This window comes from Mytilus edulis, chromosome 7 (genome assembly GCF_963676685.1).
Source record: "Mytilus edulis chromosome 7, xbMytEdul2.2, whole genome shotgun sequence".
In the NCBI taxonomy this organism is placed as follows: Eukaryota; Metazoa; Mollusca; class Bivalvia; order Mytilida; family Mytilidae; genus Mytilus; species Mytilus edulis.
Genome location: NC_092350.1, coordinates 18749926 through 18776441, shown reverse-complemented (window position 1 = coordinate 18776441; position 26516 = coordinate 18749926). Strand labels below are relative to the sequence as shown.

General features: G+C 31.2%; 1 protein-coding gene across 5 annotated transcripts; it reads left to right on the top strand.

Annotated features, from left to right (window-relative positions):
• The first annotated feature begins 1707 nt into the window (after window positions 1-1707).
• LOC139480925 (vacuolar protein sorting-associated protein 18 homolog) lies at window positions 1708-26516 on the top strand. Of its 5 annotated transcripts, XM_071263892.1 has the most exons (29): window positions 1724-1847; window positions 4087-4175; window positions 4674-4747; window positions 5340-5449; window positions 6073-6221; window positions 6581-6665; window positions 7165-7244; window positions 9458-9570; window positions 10162-10250; window positions 10687-10785; window positions 11451-11532; window positions 12187-12273; window positions 12926-12983; window positions 14125-14228; window positions 16256-16381; window positions 16863-16998; window positions 17421-17573; window positions 17817-17910; window positions 18395-18624; window positions 19306-19446; window positions 19612-19743; window positions 20560-20644; window positions 21013-21140; window positions 21706-21827; window positions 22162-22279; window positions 22988-23131; window positions 24097-24155; window positions 26236-26319; window positions 26359-26516. In XM_071263892.1, exons 2-28 carry the CDS (start codon window positions 4098-4100, stop codon window positions 26297-26299), a joined length of 2940 nt encoding a protein of 979 aa, XP_071119993.1. In that variant the 5' UTR covers window positions 1724-1847; window positions 4087-4097; the 3' UTR covers window positions 26300-26319; window positions 26359-26516. The 5 variants fall into 5 exon arrangements, with proteins under 5 accessions (XP_071119989.1, XP_071119992.1, XP_071119990.1 ...); XM_071263888.1 differs by having other exon boundaries at window positions 1708-1831; window positions 26236-26516; XM_071263891.1 differs by having other exon boundaries at window positions 1718-1847; window positions 4090-4175; window positions 26236-26516.

The following is a 26516-nucleotide window of genomic DNA, read 5'->3' as shown; positions in this document are numbered from 1 at the left end:
GGTCTACATGTTCATTAGAATAGGTTCAGACTAACCTCGCCCTCGTTTTATGGATAAGTAATCAATGTTAAGTTTTTGTGGTTCTGTGTGATACAGATACTATAAGCCATATTTCAACTGTATTTGGTGTATGGAATGACTAAAATAAACATGTCCCTGTGGTAGGGTTCATCTAACCTTGAACCATTTTCCTGGATCATGGTTAAAATTTCTGGTTTTAGGGTTACAGGTAGGTCCAATTTAGATACTGTAAATTCTTGGCAAAATTTCTGAATTATTACTTTAAGCAAAAGGTAAACAATAATTAAGTGTATAGAATTATTGTGAGTTGTACATATCAGTCTGGCAGGATAACATATATGATATTGTCCCTTCTGATGTCTATAATGATGAAATGCGATACCTGTAGTAAAACAGTTTAATCTTAAAAGACTTAAAACAAAGAAAGAAAGGTAATTATGATCAGTAAAAAATACTAGAGGGACATTCAAACTCATAAGTAAAAAATAAACTGACAGTGCCACAGCTGGAAAAGAAAAAAAACCAACAGACAAACAATAGTACACTACAGAAAAAACAACATAAAAAACTCAAAACTCAAACTCAACCAAAAACCGAGTAATCTCAGGTGCCCACAAGGGTAAGCAGATCCTGCTCCATGTGTGGCACCCAGCTCGTTGCTCTTGTTAGTATAAACTGTTAATTCGTCTTATCTGGTTGGTCACAGACAGGATTGTATTACAGCAGCAATGCAGGTGAAACATTTCTGCATATGCACTCAACCCCTCCTTTTTATTTTGGTCATTTAGACTTCATGGAGAGTTGACAACAGAGAAGATCGGAGGTTTCAAATGTATGTCAATCAAATTGAAACTTGTATGAGTTCAGTTAAATGTGGTCATCCAGAACATTCATGAAATATTTGCCACTGGTTTGTGAAGGCATAAGCAACCAACAATCAATCAATCGTCAGTTCCATTCAAAATGTCAGCACAATACATGAATGACAGCTTACTGAGCAGTTGCGGATCCAGAACTTTTTGTAAGAGGGGTCCGCTCCAGTCACGCTTCAGTGAGTCCCTATTAAATCAACCTAATTTTTCAAGCGATAGGGGTGGCACAGCCCCCCCCCCCCCCTGAATCCGTCTGCAGGGGGTAGGGATCTAGGGGTCTGACCACCCCTTTTTTTGTTGATGTTGAATGCATTTGAAAGGGAACATATATTTGAAACCCCCCTTTTTTCTTCTGGGTTTGAGGCTGGACCCCTTATTTTATAAAAACTGCTGGAGTTGCCCCTGGATTAAACATTATCTTATATGTTATGTACTTCCACAAAAACCTCACTATTTCTGCAATATCCAATTAATAAAATACTTAGTTCTGACTAAGACTACTACCGTGGCGTATAACACATGTGTTATAGTAGTCTCAGGTTCTGATGGTTCAGTTTCAACTAAATATTTTTGTTTCATGATTACTTCAAGAACATATGGAAGAATTATTTAAATCAAAGAAAAATAAACATTTTGTTTATCTGTATTCTGTATTCTTTTATCAAAAACCTTTGTAATTGTACTGTGCAATGAGATAAGATATATTTTTTTTTATCACCAATTAATAATATGATAATAATATACCCTGTGAAATAAGAAAATTCTGGCAAATAATTGTCGTCCGTCGCGTTCCCTTGACATATCTTTTATTTTTGGTTATTAGTCAAAATTTTGAAAACAAATATGGCAGCCTCCATGGTTTGACAAAAACAAAATTTGTTTTTCCTTATATTTTTTCCTAGAACTTCACATTGATAGCTTATCAGAACCATTGATAAGTTAAAGACGAAATAAGTAAGATGGTATAGTTAAAATGTCTTAGCTATTTTGTGTGGTATAAATTTAAGCATAAATAAAGACGAGAAACGAAGGTATCCTCCCCCACTGCCAAGGCTGAAACAGGAGGCAGATTTTCGGGGGATCGGAACTAATAGACACAACATATTTACACTTAAGTGAAACTCAGTCAAAAGTTACCTAAATCTCTTGCTGCTGCTAATTACATATTGTTGCATTTTGTGTGCCTAAAGATATGACAGCTGTCTGGATATAATTTTTTTATGCATTAAAAGTGTTTTACCCTTGTTCGACTGTAAGTAAATACGTCCCTACATCATAAGGGGGTCTCATTTGGGGGTTCTGTACCTGATCCCACTTACTGTTTTGTCAGATTCCTGTATCCCGTTGAAGACTATATACGTAAGCAGTTCTCATTTTTTGTAATTTCCAGTTTTCACGGCACAATAATTTGACTTTCACGCTTACAAGAAAATCGACAATCCCGCGTCGCGATTAGACCTTAATGAGACCCACTTCCACAATTAGTTTCTATTCTCTAACTTTAGGTTGCCTGAACCAGATGTTATGAGGTACAATGCGTATTAATACCACAAGAAAACAATTTAATAAAGTTTGATTTTTGGTGGCGTCTCTTTTACCGTTCTAAAGTTGCTAAATTTTCGTTTCCATTCTCTAACATAAATTTTGCCTCAACCAAATGTTATGAAACCTATATATACACAATGCTTATTACCACAACACTAAGATCAAGTTCAAATTTTGGTAGCGTCTCTCTTCCTGCTCTTTCTTTTATAACGTTATATAACGTGACGGTACCCAAATTGCACCTATTTTGACAGTTTTTTCACCTACGTTTTTTTATGATAAAGACAATAATGTCCATTCTGTGTTTATTTTGTAGCTGTATCCTTCTTTATTATATAGGTATACCAATTCGATTTTAAATCCATATGGAATCATAGAAAATTGGTCTAAACTGACCTCCAAACCATCAATGATTCTGAAATGAGGAGTACCCAAATTGCATCTATGCTTAAATTCCCATCGTCAAAAGTCGAATAACAGAGCTTTTGTTTAATTTCTTCAAATATTTTGAACAATTGGATATAAGTCCATGCTTACTCTTCATTTTTTTTTATAAATGGGTACTTGTAACATATTGTATTCTATCATTTTAAAAAGATGACGTTTTGATGACGTCGCATGGCGACGTTTCAGTACATTTTGCTTTTTCAGTAAACATTTCATCTATTGATAAATACTGTGAACGTTTTGTGCATATCTAAATATTTTCACCTATGTTGAAAGATGTGCATAGTATCAAATCATAAAAATACAAATTGTGTAGTCTCTAGGAAATCTTGTAAGATGTCCGCTGCTACTTTTGCTAAATAGGTGCAATTTAGGTACTCGGTGCAATTTGGGTACTGTTACGTTACATGTACAAGCAGGAGCATCATCTGTGTCCCATGGACACATTCCGCTTGCAGTGTAAAATTGTTATGCATTTATTTAGATTCCACCTTTGCTGTTGTTCTTAAAATAACAAATTTTTATGAGCTTCATGTCAATTAAGATTACTGGTAAGTGATGTCACTTGTTAAAAATAAGGTTTAAATTTTGTCTGGAAAGATTTGTGACAGATCGACTTGGGTTTGGATCCACTTGTGGCTGGATTGACATGAAAGCTTTATAAAATCTACACATTCTGTCAGAATAAATGAGTTAATATAAGTGTCTACAGTTTACAATAAGTCTGAACATGTCTAGTTTTGTTCTCAATTTTACAAAACTTGAACAGAAGATTTTTAGTAATCAAGAATATAAACACACTGTTGAAAATTGATATAAATTGTCATCTTAATTATTATGTATTTAGCTGATCAATTTTACTATTATCATGATCATGTACTTAGTTTTTGGAAGTCAGTGTTACAATATCACACTAAAATAAAATAGCAGCATTCAATTTCAAGACACAGTGTCTAACAAAACCCTAAATATGAATATACTTTTCAACATACAAATTTATATATAAAAAATCATATGAAATGAATTTATTTTGCCACTGCCAAATGACTGCATTGAGACTGGTGACATGCAATGACTACTGTCAGAATAGATAGTATTTCATAGATACACACATGTAGCTGCATATTTATATTAATGTAGTTACTTTTGGTTAATGTCAGTGACTAAACGTTTTTTTTATGAAATTCTGACTCTATTGCAGCAGTTTGAACCATGGCCTCCATTTTGGACCAGTATGAAGAGGAATCTGCTAGAGCTGCCTCAGTCAGAGTAGCACCAGTACAGGAACCAGTAAGTCACTATGCAAATGGTTTATTTAAACTCTTTATAACTATTGTAAAAGTACAATGTAAGTTAATTTTAAATTTTACATGAATCATGCAACAAAGCTTTGAATTGTGTACTGATCAAAATCTGTATATAAATAGTTATTCCTACATGTTCATTAGATACCAAAGAGAAATATATTTTCTAAGTTAAACATAAAGTTTTTATGAGTCGATGCTTTTGCGTGTAATTTAATACAATATTTTTAATAATGTCATAGCAAAACAACACAATATGGTAACAGGCTAATTTCATTTCATTTTGCCAGAATGTAAATTTATTTCAGTGCTAACAGTTTTAGAAAGTTTGGATTGGGCATTTTTATGTTCAGAATTATATCTTTCTAAGATCTAGTGGTCACAATGACAAGTTGAAAATCTATGCAGAAATTTGTGCATGTTGCCCTACAACATCACAATGAAGGGGACCAACTCTTAATTCATTAATACTTTTCTTTAATAGATTGGTCCAGGTTTTATAGATGCCAGATTAGAATCGGATATACCTATATTTAGCAAAAAGAAGGTGAATTTTAAGTAAGTATGATACAATTTTAAACCACCTTAACCTAGAGATATAGCTCTGTAGTAACCCTGTCTCAGTTCTTCAGAAAATGTTTTTGCTTACAAGAGGAACATAAATGTTTTTTGAGGTGGTATGCACTTCCAACACACATATAAGCTAAGGATTGTAGGCTCTCTCTGTCACTTATTGCAGAAAATTTGGTCATTTTATGATTTATTTATTATGTACTAACTGTATACTTTCTCAACTGCTACTTGATAGTGATTGAGTGATTGCTTAATAGATTTTTTATCACCACCTTACATATCATGGTAAACATATTGAGGCGAGAAAATATGTATCAAAATCTACTATAATTCACACTGAGTTGCAAAAACATTGATGAACATTAATGTCAGTAAAAAGTTTTAAGCGTATATTGAATTGTTAATAAATATAACAGAAATAATTAATGCATAAAATTGAAAAGGGATTAACAACATGAACAATAATTTACATTTGTGCAACCTATTTTCGATTGTAATTAAATAATTAAAATTACATGTATAATATGTTTTTGATATACTACATATTCCTGTGTGTAATTTACCATAATCATTTCAGACCACCAAACCCAATAACTCACCTTGTTGTATGTAATAATTTCCTGGTGATGGCAATGAGCAGTAATATATTACTACGCCTTGACCTTGAACATCCAGAACAACCAGATGGTAAGGTCAAGTATATAATGTTTTACAGAAAACCTTCATAATGGATTTATTTGATAACTGTATAAAAAATAAGAAGATGTGGTTTGATTGTCAATTAGACAACTCTCCACCAGAGACCAAATGACATAAAAATTGATTTAAATTAAATATAGCAATATAATTACGGTACTGTTTTTAAATTGCTGAATTGAAATTACAACATCTTTAAATAAGAATTTTCACCATTCTAGTACCTGCATTATAATAATGATTATCAAACACTGATGTTTGAGTATAAAAAAAATGACGCCGGAGTCACAGACTTTCAGTAGGCAAAACCTTTCAAGTAAGATTAGAGTGTCACACACCTTAAGCTCACTATATAGCTATGGGCAAGGTTCAAATTCACAACTGAAGATCACCATAGGAAAAGTACTTAGACCACCTGGCCTTTGAGAAGGCTACATGCTATGAAACTGTACCAATAAAGCTGTACCAGTACCATTGATTGGATGTAATCAACTGTTCTTTTATTTAATCTCTGTCTGTCTAGATAATGGGTAGATAAGTGAAAAGTAAATAATTGAAAAGAACTATTTTTGGTGTACACAGATTTGTCATGTCTATTAGTTATAATTTTACAGAGGTAGAAATACCAAGAGCTGTGGAGGACAAAGTTCATCAAATATTCCTAGATCCTACGGGCCGTCATTTCATCATTAGTATGGAATCCACAGAAAATTATTACCTGTCCAGAAATTCAAAGAGACCAAAACCTATTGGAAAAATCAAGGTATGACAACTATAGATTATATCAATGCAAATGATGCTTCAATAAAGCTTTTCTATAATTATCAGAATCCCTAATAAGGAGGAAAGCAATCAAGAAGTCGGTTTTAATGTATTAGTATGATTTTTTCTAAGTTTGATAAAATTGCAAAGTTGTTGTCATACAAACGTATTCTAATATATGTATTTACCGTAAAAAAAACATAGTGTTCTCTATAGTTTGTTCTAAATTTTCTAAACTTTTGAAATCAAAGGAAACAAACTCTTGACAAGTGTTTAAAATTAAAATTGATGACCCTGTCTTCCATCAAGTAATAAGATATAGGTGATTAGTTGGTTATCTCAGTCTGTATTTATTTGCAGGGTCATCATATAGATTCTGTGGGATGGAACTGGCAGAATGCCAATGAATCAACAACTGGTGCTATTTTATTAGGAACCAGTAAAGGTATTTATAAAACATTTTATTCATATTGTATACAGTTTGAATGAACTTATTTCAAGGAATTCAAATTACTTTTTTTTCTTTGTTGAAATTGATCTCATAATATGATTATGATGAATGCCACATGAGGACAATAAAATTCATTTCCGTAAGAATAACATGTTGGTAAATTAGGGACTTTGATGTCCAAGGTCAAGGTCACAACGTTACCAGTAACTGATAGACTTAATTTGGGGGAAAATGTTTGTTTCCATGTGGTATCTTTGGAACAGTATGGCCAACCTTTACTAAAAATGTACCTTGAAATGCCTTAAATCAGATGATTGATTTAGGGGCTAAAATTGAAACGACCATAACATAAAACACACTGAATTAGTTATTTGATATAAATAAACCAAAGCCTAATACTTTTACCCATTGTTAAAAAAGTTATGTGATGCATATGTTAAAAGAAAACAAAATGAAGGTGCAGACATAAGTAAATGTGTTCACTTTATTACAGGTTTGATATTTGAGACAGAACTTACAGACAACGAGAATAGTCGTTTTTTTCAGGGAAGTCTAGACCAGTACCTCAAACAGGTAACAATTTGTACAATGATGTTCAATACATCTGTTTATATAGACTTAAAAATGAAATTATTGGTATAAAATTTAAAGGGTCTTTAATATTGAAGTTGTAATGTAAAACAGTCACAGAAAAAGAAGAAAGGCTGTTTTCTCATTTAAAACTGAATGTTATATGATTGTCAATTGGGATTAATGTGAATTTCAGGTGAGCAAAATTTGGCTGTGTAGACTATAACGAAACACTGAAAATGTGAAAAGAGACTAGAAATTGAATATCTATACAGATACATGTATGGCTTCACAAAGGGTAAATGACTCCTTATTTCAATATCAGCTGTAAAAGGCCCTTTAAGTATACCAAATAATTGTAGAAACAAATAAAATATAAAAATAAAACATGACAAAGCAACACAATGATAAAATATCCAAGAAAAATGAATATTTTCAGTTTGTATATCAATTTCTAGTTTAAGCTGCTTTCTAAATCAGAGGAGGTATTTTTCAGTGTTCTTAGCTTCAGTGTGTTTTTATTATTTATTTAATTTCAAAACATTAAATGAGAAACTTTTCTGATGTGTGCATGAGCCTGCATTATTATTTACATGTGCATTATTCATATCTATACCTATTTGAAATATTTTGTGACATTGGCTATGAATTGACTTATTTATACGTACTACAAAGCTGTGCAAATAAGCTGTGAATTGTATTGATCTAAAGCAGACATACTTTAGATATGTGCATACCTTCAACTTATCAATTTTACTAGTCTTTTATCTTTTTTGTATACTTTGAATGTTCATATCAAAATTTATTATAACAAAGAAAAATATATTGGTCTGAAGGAAGTCAAACCAAGTTCTTTATTGCCCTAGTCATTCTAGTTTGGACTTGTATGCAGAAAAATTATTCAGACAAATACAACTAGATCTTAAACAAACAGTTTATTTGGATTTTTTTACAATTTGCCAAAGGTTTAAAATGTTGTAAAATAAAATGCATTATTATGAAATTGCACTATTTTTCTAGACCAATATCAACAGCTGACAATTTTACATAATGCAATACATGGTTTTTTTTATCAGTTGCAAGAATTTGTTTTGTGATATGCTGCTTTTGCATTCAGATTTTATATTTGCTATAGTTGTTGTAAAAGATTTGAGTTTCAATATTTGAGATACATTTTTGAAACTTATAATGGTAAAAGCTGTATAAGAAATGTCAGTTTATAAATAGATATCTTGTTCTCTGTATCTACCATTATGGTTTTTGTCTCGCTTGACGGAGTGGCGATGACTATGGCAGCGGCATCAACAATATATTAGTTTGTGAATAGGTCTAGTTTATGGTGAACTACTAGTGGTAAGTCAAATATATTTGGTATGTAGTTGTATTATTATTGGCACATCTCATTACTATGGAGATAATTTGGCCCTGCCCCCTCAGCTATGGTCTATTGACTTTAAAACTTTTACTTAGTTTTCATGTATTAGTTTGTGATTAGGTCAGTTTATGGGGAACCACTAGTGGTAGGTAAATTATGATTGGTATGCAGTTGTATTAGCATTGGCACATCTCATTTCCATGAAGATTGTTTAGCCATGTACCTTCAGTCATTGTTCATTGACTTTGAATAATTTTAAATCTTGCACGTTAAAGTGTTGCTATTTTAATTTCAACATTTGCATTATTGAAATTGCCAAAAAGCCAGACATATCTCTGTGATAACAGTTTATTTCTCACTGTGGGATTGCCAAATTTTTAATGAGAGGTGTCATGGTTTTTTAAAAGGTCACTGAATACAAAAAAGCTGTTGTTGAAATAAGAGTATAGGAAGACAATGATATAATAGCAGTACATTACTAAATATTTGAATAAAATAAAGGTTATTCCTTTAAAGAAAGTATATATACATATGTTTTAAAGTTAATGTTCATGCTTATAAAACATGGTTATCTTTTGTTAAATTTGCAGGATCATCGTACTTTGAATGTTGGGAAAATGAACAGAAACAATGATATTTTATGATTACTAGCCAAAAACATTTGAATGTGACTTGTAAATCAGATAAACAGTCTTTCATATTTCTTTTTAAACTTATATGGCTTGTTAGGCCCCTTTCAGGGCAAATTTAACTAGCCTTGACAACATTTTTTCCGGCCTGGCCTTGAAGGCTTGTTGTTAATTGTAAATTAATAATCAGAATTACATAACTTATTTTTCAGTTATTTAACTTGGGAAGTGAGAACGCAGTATCTGTGACGGGTTTAGAGTTTGATAGAATGCCATGTGAATCAATGACAGAGTATAAATATTTCATACTAGCTACAACTCCTGGGTAAGAATATGAATATAACTTCAGTTGGTTTAGTCTGTACTGTTAAAGGATTTTTTCACAAGTATTATATGCACTTTTTAAAGTAACAAAAATAGCAGTTAATAAATCAACACTTTTATATTCTCTTACACTTATTGTTCATTGAATTCAGAATTTATTAAACAGTATCATAAAATGTTACTGGTGCCAGTAATGTGCATGTTATAGAATAATTGATTGACAAATTAATTCTCCCATTTTTATTAGATTGTGTCATAGAATTTCACATGTCATATACACATTAAAGGATTCAAACAACACACAAATGAAGAAAAGAAAAAGTTTATTTAGCCAAAGATAAGCTGCTGGGTTTTGCAATATCTGAAAGGGAGTTAAATACAATGTTATGTAGGGTCAGAAAGAATATAAGAAATCTTGAAGGTACATAGTTTCAATTGCAAGGTTGAATGTTTATCTTATTCATGAAATCTTGCAGTAGTAAAACTCTCCACCAAAACCTTCATAGGAGGTATATGAAACAATGTAAATATGAGATGGTAAACATTTTAATGAACAACATGGATTATAATTTGGTTAATCACTTTTTTTCAGACGTTTATATCAGTTTCTAGGCAGTGTATCAAAGTCTGCAGAGCCTCCAATGTTTCAACAGTTCTTTGCAGATTATGAAAAACAAAAAGGTACAACCATTTATGATGGAAATGAAAGGTCCTGTTCTTCTTTTCTTGCTCCCAAGTGCCTCACAACATAGGAACATAATAATTGTATGCCTTTATGTATTTGTATGATGAATTATGCAATTGAAAATAGAAGGGTATTTGAAAGGCCATGTTGTTTAATTGATGATTTTACCTAAATTTGTTTGAAGAAGTTATGGTCTTTTTACAAATGGGATGCCTATTCATATAAGCTGATTAATACTGTGTCTGTTTGGACGTTAAGTCAGCATCTATGTAGGATTTATTATATTATTCTAACTGGAAATAGGATCATTCAGTTCTTTATTTTCTATATTTTAACCAGATAACCCATTTTTCAAAAAGGTAATGGTAATATCATGTTTTAAAATGTAACCCTTGTTTCTAAACAAATAAAGAATTTCCATTCTATTTTTAGCTCCCTTCTTAGAGTTGCCAGGAAACATGGGCTACAGTGAATTAAAACTTTATTTCCCAAAGTTTAGAGGTTCTGCAAGGACATTTGCCTGGATGACAGGTATACTGATTTAGTTAGAGTAGAATGTAAAATTTTGATAATGAATAACAAATAAAAAACATCACAACAAATGTTCATGATAGTTTATCAGTACTTAGTGAATACTGTATTTTAATTTTGTGTAATACATGTACTGTTAAACTTGGGCGTCTTTTGCCTAATTTACTGAAATAATGAAAAAGTATAGACTAGAAAGTATATGTAAGTGTTTGGATACTCATCATGATGGAACATGGAGGTCAACTTGATTTTGAACATAGCTCTATCATCCAGATATGATCTTACTTACCATACACCTGCGTTATCTTTCTGTATTGATGGTTTATCAGGGCTTTGATCATTATAATTCTACTTCCGCCAATACAAAGTTGATGAACAGCCATTGGTTTTGATCAACAGTCATTAGAAGTATTTGTTTGTCCCTCATACATGATCGATTCATGACAGTTATTATTTAAATTGTGCACATATGCCTTAGAATATATGCATACATTGGTTCAAAAAAAAATTTAACATTATAACCTCCGGAAACTTGTTTCTTATGACTTTAAAACTGGTGTTTCTAGACATACATAGAAATGGATAAAGATCTTTAAACATCTAGAAATAAAAAAAGTTCAATCATGTTTTGATAGTTAATACTTTTTCTTGTTTTTTTTCTTCAGGACCTGGTGTGTACTTTGGAAATTTAGATTTCACAGGTGAAGCTGGACCAAAATCTGTGACAACTCAAACAAAACTTATACCGTATCCTTATAAATAAGAACGAGAAACTAAATAGACTAGATACATAGTTTATTACATATTGCTTGACTCATGAAATGTTTTCAGTAAATGCACATCTAAACTAGAATTTACACTTGTCTGTTTTTCATGCCCCTAAGTAGGGACATTATGTTTTTGGGTAAAGATTGCATGAAATGCAATCAAAACCCTATGTGACTAACTTGATATCTAATCTTACGAGGCTTATCACTATCCTTTTGATACACAAAATATAGTGCATTGATCATAACATTCTATACATCCTATCAATTAACATTTACAGAAATTTATCAATGTAAATGTAACGAACGGTATGCTTAGATATTCAAGTCACAAAACAATGTTACACCTGTCAAGAAAATAACACAACTTTTGCAAGGAATCTAATATCTGTTCCAAAGATATAAATGATGTCATTGTTAAAGTCATCTTTAAAAATTGGAGTAATCTCCCATTGTCCAGAATTGTAGTTGAATCAACTACAACCAATGCTTTATTGACAACGCAATATTTAATTTTAAATTACTTCCCACTGATAAATTAATGCAATAGTTACTCTTCCGTGCTGACAAGCACTTTGATTAAACATTTTCTTTAAATCCAGTAAGAATAAGATTGTCTTAACATTTATATCAGATACCCTAAAGACAGTGATGGAGAGAAGACACATCCTATTTCCATGGTTCTGACAGAATTCCATGTTCTATTACTTTATCAAGACAGGTAGGGTTATATCAACATGTTATTTTAATGTTTTTTGCCATCTGGAATATGGATTTTTTTCTCCTTGCAAGTACTTGTATCAAATCCAGAAAGTAACAATCATTTTCCATTTGTTTTGTCATTTATTCATGGGTTTTTCTAATTTTTATGCCCCATTTATGGACATTATGTTTTTAAGTCTGTGTGTCCATTCGTTCCTCCGTTCATTCGTCCGTCAGTCTGTCTATTCATCTGTCCGGCTTCAGGTTAAAGTTTTTGTTGAATTTTTCGGTCTAAGGTAGTTTTTGATGAATTTGAAGTCCAATCAACTTGAAACTTATTACACATTTTCCAATTTCATGGTCCTCTGAACATAGAAAATGATAGTGTGAGTGGGGCATCCATGTACTATGACACATTCTTGTTTCCTTTCAAGGCTTTGATTTTAAAACAGTTTGATCATGAACATGAACTTTTTTTGTTGGGGGTTTCAGATTTATTTTTTCCCCTATCCAACAAAATTCAGGAAAATATCCCTCTTCTAAATACTTTCTACAAATTATGATGGCAAAAAATTCTATTTTTGAATTTAGCCCTGAAGCCAAAAGTGTATACATTGCAATTGTGAAAATATATTAACTTTAAAATATGCTATTCTCTTTGTTTTTTGCAGAATAAAAGTAGTATGTGTATTGAATGATCAACTGATATATGATGACGTGTATGCTGATGTAAGTATGTTGTAACTTTGTAGTCAATAATCCTCAAATGGAATAGGGTCTAGGGGCTCAATAAATGTTGATTCATTTATTTTCGTGGGTACCAATTTTTACGGATATTCAATTTCGGTGTTTTGCTAAGATCATCATACAAGCCTAAAGAAAATTTGTCATTCGTTGGAACATTTAATTTTGTGGTTTACCTGTACCCACGAAATCCATGGAAATTGGTATCGAAGGAATAATAAATTAATCTTTATGTGAAGCAAAAAATGAGATTTCCAAATGTTGATATACAATTGGTAAATGTGCAAATATTGCAGAATTTAATAAATATTTATTGAAACTTTAAGATAGATATACATCATGTTATACTTATAAACTCTAAAATTAAGGATCAACGTACATGTTATTTCAATGAATATGGGGTTCAAAACTTTTATTTAGTTTTTTTTTAAGCAAATATTCATTCTTTGCAAATATAACAAGTTTATGTTAGGAAATTTAAGATTTTCCATGAGGACATTATTTATTTTATAGCTATTTGACTATTGTAAGATTAAATTGGTTTGCAGTAATATCCAAGTGTGAATATCTCCCCTGGCTTAATACAGATTATTAAATTTTATGAACTTGTCAATATTTTTAATGTTTTTCTTCATTTTAAAAAAAACAGATGAATTATTTAAAATTAAGGCATTCCTAGAAGTAGATAAAATGTTCTTGAATATGTTTGTACCTACTTATTATAAAACAGGCAACAGTCTATCTGAAAAGTTTAAAGACACAAATCGTTTCAAATTTTCTTTAAAAGTTTTTTTCTAGCTTAATTTTTCTTTTCTGGTCTAAAGCATGTAGCTTGTGTTGTTTGCCAAAAAATATTAATCCTTAACTACCTACTCAACCCTACAAGGCAGGTAGGCAAAATCAAGCAAAGAATTTAAAAGGGTGGCCTTAACATTGTCTAGGGATTGTTAGGGAAATGCAAGTTTAAGTTAATAAGGACATTTATGATTCAGTGAATGGTGTCAAATGATAACCAGAATAAATAATAAAAACTTTTGGAATATTTGCTGTAATGTATTTTACCAAATCAAATGTTTGCTTGTAAACAAACAGACAAAAAAAATATTAAAATCTTTGTATCTTACAGAGACTAGGCAAACTAATGGGATTATACAAAGATCCTCTGAAGATGAGTATCTGGACTTATACCTCACAGAATGTCTTCAAATATAAGGTCACCAGAGAGGCAAGGTAAGGGGATCTGGACTTATACCTCACAGAATGTCTTCAAATATAAGGTCACTAGAGAGGCAAGGTAAGGGGATCTGAACTTATACCTCACAGAATGTCTTCAAATATAAGGTCACCAGAGAGGCAAGGTAAGCGGATCTGGACTTATACCTCACAAAATGTCTTCAAATATAAGGTCAATGGAAAGGCAAGGTAAGGGGATCCGAATAGGCAACACTTATAATAATAAGGCCAAAATTAAAATATTGTTTGTTTCCCCTCACCCGACCGACCTGGTAAAATCACCGCGACCTGAAAATTTTTGTTGGCCATTCTTGTCCACTATTTTTTTTTGCTATGTTGGTTATTGGTGTTATCTTTCCAATGCTGTAGTCAACGAGCGTTGGTTTTTGGTGATACCTTTCCGATGCTGTAGTCAACGAGCGTTTTAAATCAAGGTATTTTTGCATTGAAGCGTCTGCATGATTCGGAATCAAGGAAACAAACAAAATGCTTTGCCACACGATTTGTTTGTGTGCAAGGGTGATCTTTTTTGAAAATAAAAAAAACCTGAAACATCTTTCAATCCGCTGAGTGCATCTTGATTTGCTTTGTGTCTAATCTCTGTTCCTGTTTAAAGGATAAAATCTTAATGAGTAAATATGGTCTGAATCGTGCTTTAAAATCTATCTACATTGTCTTTGAACAGGTTGGGCACAAGTCAGGAAATGTGGGATACATGTATTCCATGCTTTCAGGGAATGTCCCTGTTTTCTGATGTAAAAAAAAAAAGTTTAAATGGGATTTCCTTTTTCAATTAATGGCATGAAAATTACAAAAGGGCACGTTTTAACGTTATAACTGCATCAGTAAAATTCGTAAATACTTATTAAAAGTATTTTTAGGAAATACAAAACATGAATATAAAGTGAAGCCTTGTTTCTTCTAGAACTTGAAAAAACATACAAATCTCTTTGTTTAGGAATTAATTGACCAAGCTGTATGATCCAGGTGTAACTGAACATAACTAAATTATGTTCAATTCTATTGAAAAATTTTATTCATTGAATTTTAATTCCCAATTGATTAACATGCATGTATCTTTTTGTCATCTCATAATTGATGATCACGTTATGAATTGGTGAACAAAGGAATTGTTTTGTTGTGAGTTATGCATCAAATTAGACTTGAAATAAGCTTGATTTTTTAACTAAAAAAACACTTGCTATCATTAAGCATTGTTACCACAAGTACAATGTGTGCTTTTGTATATTTCATTACATTAAATGAATATGAAAATAAGGAGGTCCCTGTATACTGTTTTTTTTTAACACCAGAAAACTGGGGTGTACACTGAATTAGAATACAGGGAATACCCCACTTTTCTTGACTTGAGCCTTACTTGTTGAATTTTATACAAATTCAATATAGAAAACCATATCAAGGAATAAAATAAAATAATTTGCCTACCTACCTACCCATACCCTAATAACCTCAGACGTGTGAGGGGAAACAAAGATATTTTTAATGTTGGCCTTATATTCAATTATAATATCAACAGAAAGTCCAGGTTAGGAGGCATAAATAGGCAACAATGTATGTATACAATTAAAAGGTCAACAGCGGATTACTATAATAAAGTTACTGTTATGTCAACTAAGATTGTGAAAATTCAACGATTTACTGTTTTGCTGGGAAGCTTGGTTGAAAATGATAAAATATTTCAATACATTTAGATGAGTGTTATATAAAAAGAAACAAGAATTTATATTTGTATAGATATGTATTATCCACAAATCTGGCAAAAGTCAATGTTTTGAAGTTAAACTGTGTGCAGGTAATACATAAATACTGATTCTAAAAAACTTTTTACAGACTAAAATGAAAAAGAAACTTCATTTACAAACCATAACATAATGAGTTATTTGTTTATAGGGAATTCATTGGCCTTCTCATAAGTTAATTTTGAACTGCTATTTGAGTATTTTCGTCTTCAAATGAACAATTTGTTATAAAGGAAAACAAATGTTTTATGGTTGTATTTTTAGAGATGTATGGCAGATGTATTTAGACACAGAGGAGTTTGAAAATGCCAGAGAATATTGCAGTGATAATCCAGCTCAGGTTGATCGAGTTTTGACAAAACAGGCAGAACATCTGTTTTCCAAAAAGAGGTTAGGCCTAATATATGCCAAATTATGGTTGTGATTTCATAATTCACTGAAAATTAAATTGTCTTAGAGCTAGAGGGCATCATGTCCAATGGATACACTTTCTTGTTATTTTACGATTTATCTGAATTAATCATTCAGAAATATTTAAGAAGATTCATGATTTAGATTTTTTAATTTTCAATTTGATTCACTTTTGGACTTGCAAAGCCAAATATTTTAAAAACTTTAAAAAAGAGATACTTGCTACGAAGTTCCACATTTTCAGTCAAGCTTGTAATGTTCACCAATTATGCAAATTCCTGCAATATATATGTATGATTTAAATTTATGGTTGGTTCAAGATCTATGTCAAATTTTAATATCTATGGCAAATATAGTCACAAATGCCATACAAATAAGAAATCTATGGGAGACTTTGAAATAAAGAAGACAAAACAGCAGGACATCAATTCAACCATCAACACTTTTTTTTAATTTTTAGATATGAAGAAAGTGCTGTATTATATGCACAGACCAGGAACTCATTTGAAGAGGTTGCTTTAAAATTTATCAGACTAGACAGAAAGGATGCTTTACGGTCGTTTATAATGAAAAAATTGTCATCTCTTGGCCCTCAGGTACTACAAAAGTGATAATTTGTATAACATTATATATTATGAATGTCTATTATTGTATGGTTTCTGTTGATTCATTATTTTTTGTTGGATTAAAAAATTGCCTGTTGAGTTTCTTGTAAAATTTAATGATATAGAAGGTTTGAACCAATCCAAGAATCTATACTTTGAAAACAGCAAGGTCCACCAATTTGCTAGCTTGCATAACATAAAAACAATGAATAAAAAAATAAAATTTATATTTAACTGATATAGGTCCTAAGGACAATGGTGTTGATAAAATTCGCATCATTGCAACCCCTTTTGTTTCCACATAATTAAAATTACTAATAACTAACAAGTTCTGGGTCGAATCTGGTACTGATACCAATAGATTTGATGTTAGGATGTTAATACATGTACAATGATTATATATTTTTCTTCAGGACAAAACACAAATGACCATGTTAGTGACTTGGTTGATTGAAATATTCCTAAACCAGTTAGGTGAACTAAAGGAAAATATGGAAGAACAACCAGAAAAATATGAAAAAATCCAAGAAGAATTCAGACGTTTTCTAAAGGAACCAAAAATAAAGGTAATTTATTTTATACCTTGATGAAATACTTTCTCTATTTTATGGATGCTGGATTAGTATTCTCCTTTGCCTGTCTTAAATTTGTTGCTTAACACTTTACATACTGCATTTTAATGTTAGATCTAAGAGGAATGTTTTATTCAGAATACTATGTATCTTTGTATTTTTTTAATCTGATCATATAATGTTTAAAGAACCAAAATGTTTGTAAGAGCTGATATAAAACACATTATTTTATTACAGGAATGTGTGAGTAATAACAGAGGAGTAGTGTATGATCTCATTGCCAGCCATGGAAATGTAGAAGATATGGTTTTCTTTGCTGTTCTTATGCAAGGTAAAAGATCAAATCAGTGATTACTTAATTTTGTTTTCTTTACTTGTTTATTTCTTCAGGAGCAGTGCAGGTGAGGACAAAGATATGCCTGGCTTTATTTTTGCTTTGTAAGTCTGCTCCTGCATTCACTTATTGTTAGACTTAAAATATATTTTGAAATGTTTTTAACCCCAATATCTTAAAAAGTTCTAAAATTGTCATGTTGAAAAGGGTTATGATGGTCTAATGTGTTTTCAAGTACATTATACAAAAATTTGTAGTGTTATTTTCACCTTCTTTTCTGAACAGATATCAGTGAAAAATATTTGAAAGGTTGATTTTGGCATTGTTTGGAAGTTTGGATAAGATATAAACAATGGAGATGTAGATTCTGCAACTCAATCTATTGGTTTGATTTTTGATATTTGATATTGTTGATAAAGAAAAAAAAGAGCATTGGTTAAACATTATTTTTACATAAGAAAAATGTTTTACTGTATTTTAGATTTTGAGAAAGTGATATCACATTACCTCCAGCAGGATGATTACAACGGGGCATTATTAATATTGAGGAAACAAAGTGACGTGGAACTGTATTACAAGTTCTCTCCCTTGCTAATGCAGTATATACCAAAGGAAACTGTCACAGCATGGATCGCCAAGTCAGCAGAATTAGAACCAATGAAGTTGATACCAGCTCTAGTTCAGTATGATCATGATAAATATAGGGAACAGGTATTTACCATTATTTCTTTAATTCTTACACAAGTTTTAATTTTCCCCAACTTGTTCATTAATTTTATTATGTCAGACACAAAGTTTTCCTGCTCTCTGTTGAATATCTACTTTGATGTCATAAAAAAATGTGAAACTGTCACAGAGAATACCTCTTTTGCAAATGATTGACATATCTTTTATAAATCTGAGGAGAAACAGATTCCATCACCCAATTTCATGCAAAATGATATTTCTCAACTCTCAACAGTTAAGTTACAATTATTTAGAGAAACAGACCACCAAAACGCATGCAATATGAAATGCCTTCACTCTCAACAGCTAAGTTTCACATATTTTAAATGCTTGGCAAGCCTCATTTTTTTATAGGAAAATATAATGGTCTCCAGTAGAGAAATTTAATATTACTTGCACCAATGATAGAATCTATATATATGCATCTACACAAAAGATAGATTCCCTCATTTTACCGTTAGTTTACAATATCATATACAAAGAAATTGTGTTTTCCTGTAGATTCAAATTGATAAAGCATTATACATTAGAAATTGCGTTTTTCTTGCTGATTAGATGATCATCTTTCAACTTATTTATATCAAACTATAAGAAAATAAAAAAACAAGTTGTTGACTATTATTTTTAAACAATTTTCTTAATTGTGTATTTAATTTAATATTTTAGGGGAATGAAGCAATAACATACCTAGAGTTCTGTGTAGAAAAACTGACGAACAAAGAGATGGCCATACATAACTACCTTCTGTCTCTTTATGCTATCCTTAGACCTGACCGACTCATGCAGTATTTAGACATACAAGGAACTGTAAGTTATATTTTGTCATTTAGGTATAGATATTTATTGAGGAAAAAACAAAGTTCGAATACAGTTAAAACCTTCTGTTATTGGGGACATGAAATTATTTGGAAAAAGCAATGCTTATAGTAAATACAACGAAACCTGTCTGACCTGAATTAATTTTGTTTCTAGGATCCAGATGAAATTTGTTATGATTTGAAGTATGCATTAAGACTGTGTATGGAACATGATCGTAAGAAGGCATGTGTACATATTTATTCTTTAATGGGACTGTATGAAGAAGCTGTAGATTTGGCATTAGATGTGAGTATATTTTGATTATATTTATAATCATTTATATAGAGAATGTTTAGTTTAAACATATTTATTTATAGTGGATTGGGAAACAAGTTATTGCAATTTATGTTAATCCCTTTCCATGTTGCGGGTGCGAGTGCTGCCTTGTAGCTGCATTAGCCTGCTCTCTTTTTTTCGAAATCTACAAGGGTGTCTTTTACGTGTAAGAGATATGTCTCTCTCTTAACGCATGTCAGCCATTTATCCCCCCTTCTGACAGACTATTATCCTTTCTCAAGACCGTACTTGCAAATGGTGTCAAGAGAGAGCCGAAAAATTCAGTTCCTGACATTTTCTCCCTGGTGCGGGAATCGAACTAGGAACCTTTGTGTCAATTGTCCTATGCGCTAACCAGTACTCCACGGCTCTATAGAGAATGTTAACATAACAACATTCAATAGAACAGGAATTATAACTGGTCAATTACTTCTACCACTAAGTGACCACTGTCATTAAGTTGACTATCTTGTCACTGTTTGGTGTGTGCTTGCATACATAACAAGTCCAAAATAATTTATAACTTGAAGAAAAAAATTAATATGTGCTGTACGGTATGTTAAACATTGTTCAAATAAAACCATTGGAGTTTAAATTTAATGAGCATGCAGTAGTCTCTTAAATGAGTCAAGACTTTCTCAATGGGAAATGGAGGGATAATAGGTCATACTGAACTAAACATGACAGAAAAATGTGATTTAAATAAAAGCATTTATTTTACACCAGAAGTAAGGACAATAAAACATATGGAAACAAAATTTTGTATGGACTATATTATTTATTTAGGTTGATGTGGAGTTAGCTAAGACCCAAGCCGAAAAACCTGAAGATACAGATGATGAGTTAAAAAAGAAACTTTGGCTTAGAATTGGTAAGTTGAATGAATGATGATAGTTTGAAGAAAAAGGGGTTCTTAAGATCCTGTATCCCTTTACCTTACTTCATTCTTATATACTATTTACTTGAATTAAACATGCCAATTACAAAGGCAGCATGTAACTGATGGCTACTGGTTTTTAATTTGCATGATAATTTTGTATTTCACAAAGATTCTGTCTTTCTTTAATGTTTAGTTTTAAAGATGTTAGCAAGTCTTCATCAATTTTCTGTCTGGACCATAATTGAGAGAGTCGGATTATTATTAAAATGGACTCTGAAAAGTTTTAAGCAATGACAGTATATCTTGTTTCTTCCCTATATCCTCATTTTGTAGACTTATTTTGTTACATTATTTTGCAGCAAGACATGTTGTAGAAAAAGAGAAAGATGTCAAGAGAGCCATGGAATTCCTCCATGAATGTGATTTACTTAAGATTGAAGATATCCTTCCATTTTTTCCTGATTTTGTTACCATTGACCATTTTAAGGTATTTAATAGCAGCTATGATATATACCCCCCATAAATGGACTACACAGTTTAGCAATTTCATGTTCTCACTTTTAAATTTCTTTTAATGAAAATAAAAAATGCTTATATTTTATTTACTTCTGTTAAAGAGTTTAAAGCTTAATGTATTATTGACTTGATTTCCTTGCAACCTTGTTACCTGATGTCCACACACATTTAACATTACATCCTTAGAAAAAAATTAAAGTAGCCATACGGAAAACCACTAAACCAGACCAAATCAATAATTTATTACAATACAAAAATTGTCTGACAATAGACCATTCAAATTATGTAATTATAAATCTCATAAATTTGACATGTTGTCATATTCTTTTACATGTAAAGAATAAATTTTTTTTTACAAGTATATGAGCAATTTGTTTTTACAATCAATAAGGCATCACAAATATTGTTAAAATTATTGCTTTCCATTCAAAAGTCGTAATTTTTTGAAATTTACTCATTGAATGTTCCACTGTATTAACATTTATGCCATAAAAAAACACTGGAGATGAATCTGATTTCTTGTTTGATTGTTCCAGGATGCCATCATCACATCATTGCAAGAATACAACAGTCATATAGAAACATTGAAAGAAGAGATGGATGAAGCGACAGGAAGTGCAGAAGAAATTAGAAAAGAAATACAAAGTTTTAGGAATAAGTATGTTTCATGTTTTCTTAGTTGAGTTTTGATGACAAATCAAAGTATAGGTTTATTTTTTTTTATCAAATTACTAACATTATAATATAACATAACAAAGAATTTAGTATCTTTTAAGTTTTAGGTATTGCCATGCATGTTAATTGAGTAAAAGGTCCATGATTTGACCTGAAAGATATGAACACTAAAAAACATATTGAAAGAGTTACATTGTCTTGCCCCAATGATTAATAAAACACAAGTAAGATCTAATAGTTGCCTTTGTTATGTGTTTATTACATATATATACAGTAAAGTCTAGGAATAGATGTTATGTTATTTATTTATATTACAGATATTCAACAGTGAAGGCTAATGATAAATGTGCAGCTTGTAACTATCCATTGATGACCAGAGGATTCTACTTATTCCCATGCCAACATAAATTCCATTCAGATTGTTTGATAGAAGAAGTAGGTTATTTATTTAATTTGTACATTTAAAGAACAGTCTGCACTATATTTAAAATGAAGATGAAAAATAGGTTGAGTGGAAGCTATGCAGTTTGTTGTATTGGGCAATATACTATAATGAGAGAACAAGTGAAAATATGATTTAGGGGGGGGGGGGGGGGGGGGGGGAACAAACTCTGAATCAAAAGACAAATCTGAAAGTTTTGATTGAATTAATTTAAAAGATTTGTGATTTAGATTTTAAAAGATATGTGATTTGAATTATAAAAGTATAGTATGGTTAACTTGTTTGAGATTTTCAAGAAAGGAATGTGAATAAAAATGATATGTGGTGTATGTCATTGTACTCAGTTATGCTTATCATGGTTAGAAACTCTTCAAACAAAATTTAATATTTGTGAGACAATGTCAGTTCTAACAGCGTTCCAGTCACTAGTTAGCAGTAGATCCAGGATTTTCAACAAAAAAGTGGGCATAAAAACGTAAGGGATGGCAGAAGAAAAAAAAGGTTAAAATAAACAAATGTTAACCCCCGTTAGAAATCCCATATTTGCAAACAAACACTATAATTCAATATAAAATGTATCATCAGGTCATATGAATTAGCACTATGCATGCTTTTTCAATGGAAATTGTAACTTCACAATGCATTCTTAATAGTATGAAAACAAAAGAGATGAGGATAATGATATTCGGTTACTTTTTTAGGTGATACCAAATTTAACAACTACAAAGAAAAACCGTGTGGTTGATTTACAAAGGAAACTAGCAGAACATGAAAGCAGTAAATTACAACAACAACAATCAAATGATTTATCATCACTAAACATTCCTAAACATTTAGATATTAAGGTAAGAATGATACCTCACAGATGGTGCTGTTATAAATGGGATCTTAATACATGTATGTTATTTTTATGCCCCACTTAGGTGCATTTTGTTTTTTGGTCTATGCATCCATTCATCTGTCCCTCTTCACGTTAATGTATTTGGTCAAGGTAGTATTTGATGAAGTTAAAGTCTAATCAACTTGAAACTTAAGTACACATGTTCCCTATGATATGATCTTTCTTATTGTAATGCCAACCTAGAGTTTGGATCTCAATTTCACAGTCCACTGAACATTAAAAATGATAGTGTGAGTGGGACATCCGTGTACTATGGACAAATTTTTGTTAACCTATCAAATAGAGCCATGTAAAAATCATGTGGTTATAACCATTCAATCCAAGTATCTGTCATTAATCATGTAAGGCCTAGAAAAGATGGCAGAATACTTCAGTTGTTTCTGGTGTGAAGTTTTGAAATCCATGAGCAATGCCAGTAATATGGTTACACTATGGTGTGATACTTCTAAGTTGTCTAAACAACAAAGTGTAACATATTCATGCTTTTCATGTCAAGGTCATAAATTTAGTTCATATATTTATCAAAAGATCAAAGTGTCAATGTTCTGTCTGTTGTTTGTATTTTTAACTCCTTGGATGATATATTTGAGATATATTGATATGTTGTTTCACCACCAATGGACATACCTACCAACTGTCACTATTTGTGGGGGATTTCTACCATGGAGGCTCCCAATTGGAAATTTTGAAAGTGCAATTTTGTCCCCGATTTCAAACAAAACAATATTATGAACAAAGAGCTTGACTTTGGCTTTTAACAGGAACTAAACATGGAATATCTTGTACATTGACTACACCTATTGGGGTGATTAACAACATTGACTACTATTTAGGTAAAGCTTTGCAATACTCATTTGACAGTAAGGTATGAATCATGTGTTTGAAATTTGTATATTTTTTTACTTTCAGGCAGAATTAGATGATCTTGTAGCATCAGAATGTCTTTATTGTGGTGATTTTATGATAAGGTATACATTAGTATATTGTATAGCAATCTCCAATGCACATGATTTTTTCCCCCCTCATTTTAATGTTCAGCCACACTATAAATAAGAATATATTCCCTGGTGAAATATAACTTGCCACTTCAAGCCTATTCAATGTAATATTTCAACCAATGACATTATACAATCATCCTCAATTTCCAATATAATTCAGAATTTGAGTTAGGTGACAAGTCTTTTTAAGAGAAAAAAAGAAAAGAATAGATATGTTAGATAAAGTAACAGGTAGAACATAATTTAAGATTAAGTTTTGGGAGTTCGAAACATTACCAAGTCATCTCCAATTTCTAGTTCAATAGAACCAATTAAATGGCTGTGTTTTGCTGTGTCATTTGACAGAATTTTGTATACTTTGCTGAAATTTTTAATAAAAAAAACAGACACTGCTCTCAAGTTTAGTCTGTACAGTTAAACTTTGAATACATAGGTATAGGAGAACTGTAAATTCAGAAATTATTGCTCTTTATCATATGTTTAGTACAAAATACAGCAATTTTGTATATCTAATAAAGGTTGTTTTTTCCAGTCTGTATCACCTACCCTGTATCACATACCCCGTATCGCATGGCTAAACCTGTATTGCATACCCCGTATCGCATAGCAAAACCTGTATCGCATACCTAGCATGAAGTCACAATTCAAATGACGTCAACGTTTGACCTATGACGTTCAGTTGCTATATTTCCTGGCATAGGAAAAAAATGAGTTTTCACAACAAAAAAAAGTGTCCTATAATTTCAACTAAAATCGGTATTTTTTCCAAAAATTAATACCCATGGTCTTTAACATATATTGAGAATGTAATAAGATTATAGGGGGCATTACGATGTGGATATTAAGCAAATAAGGATGTCTATATAAAAAAAAAGTCAGCTGGAAAATTAAAGGAAAATCATAATAGATCATAATAGAATTGAGAATGGTAATGGGGAATGTGTCAAAGAGACAACAACCCAACCATAGAGCAGACAATAGCTGATATCCACCAATACTAGCTTATAATTTCAGACGATTTAAAAAAAAATGGATATCCCATGAATCTGATTCTATTAAAATATATGATAAACAGAATAATACATGGCAAAATCCGTATCGCATGCTGTATCACCACTCGACCAATATCAGCCCTCGGGACTGATATTGGTTTCTGGTTGTGATACAGCATGCGATACGGGTTTGGCATGTATTATTCTATATATATTAGACACATATAGGTGTCTGTATGCAGATTTTTCTGAAATCACAATAAAAATCTCACATTTTTGTCCTTTCTGTGAAAAATGCAATAAAGAACTTGATTAATTCAGTTATTTTTTTTATGTCTGTACAAAGATTCTCATTTTGGTGTTGTCCATTTGATGCTTTCACGTGACATGCCCTCTTATTAACTGTTACCTTGTGACACAGCATTTTAAAAACTTGCTTGGTTTGTTTGTCTTTAACAAAGAAGGGTTTATTTTCACAGAATATAGATTTGTTCTAATACTGGTGTCAATTCAAGTTTCTGGACATGGTCCCAGTGTTAAACATAAGTTCATCCAAACTTATTACAAATTACAAAAAATACTTATCTGTCATTTTGTAAATCGAATTTTAAATACGCTTTTAACCATTAGGAACACAAAAACTCCATCAGCAAACCGTAGTCATTTATATGTCTATTGTGACTGCTAGATTTTAATTTTTAAAAGGAAGTCAAACAAGAACACTGATATTGATTATGAATATATTTGTACATTTCTTTTTGAAACATAAATTAATTTTAAGACATTTATGGAAACAATTCTATTACTGTGGATTCATTTAATTTCATGGATAAAGGAAAAGCTGTACTTTAATGGATATTTTTATTTAATGGTTTTGTGTAAGTTTACATACAAGCCTGTAGAAAATTTGCCTTTTGTTAACCATTCAAAATCATGGTTCACCTATACTTTAAAGTCTCACAAATAATGGTAAATCAAGTACAATGATGATTCAAAAGTAAACATTCACAAAAAAATTATTGATATTTCTTATCCTGGAAATGTTTATTCCTTTTCAGATGTGTAGATAAACCATTTATTGATGAAGAGGAGGAAGATCAGTCTCATTCTAGCTGGAATTAAAACAGTATAACCATCATTTTCCTGTTGGAAATAATTTAAAACAGTATAACCATCATTTTTCCTGCTGGAAATAATTTAAAACAGTATAACCATACTCTTTCTAACTGGAATTGAATTCAAACGAGATAACCATCCTATCTCTAGCTAGAAATAAATTAAAACAGTATAACCTTCCTCTCTCTAGCTGGAAATAAGTAAAACATTCACAAATGATTGG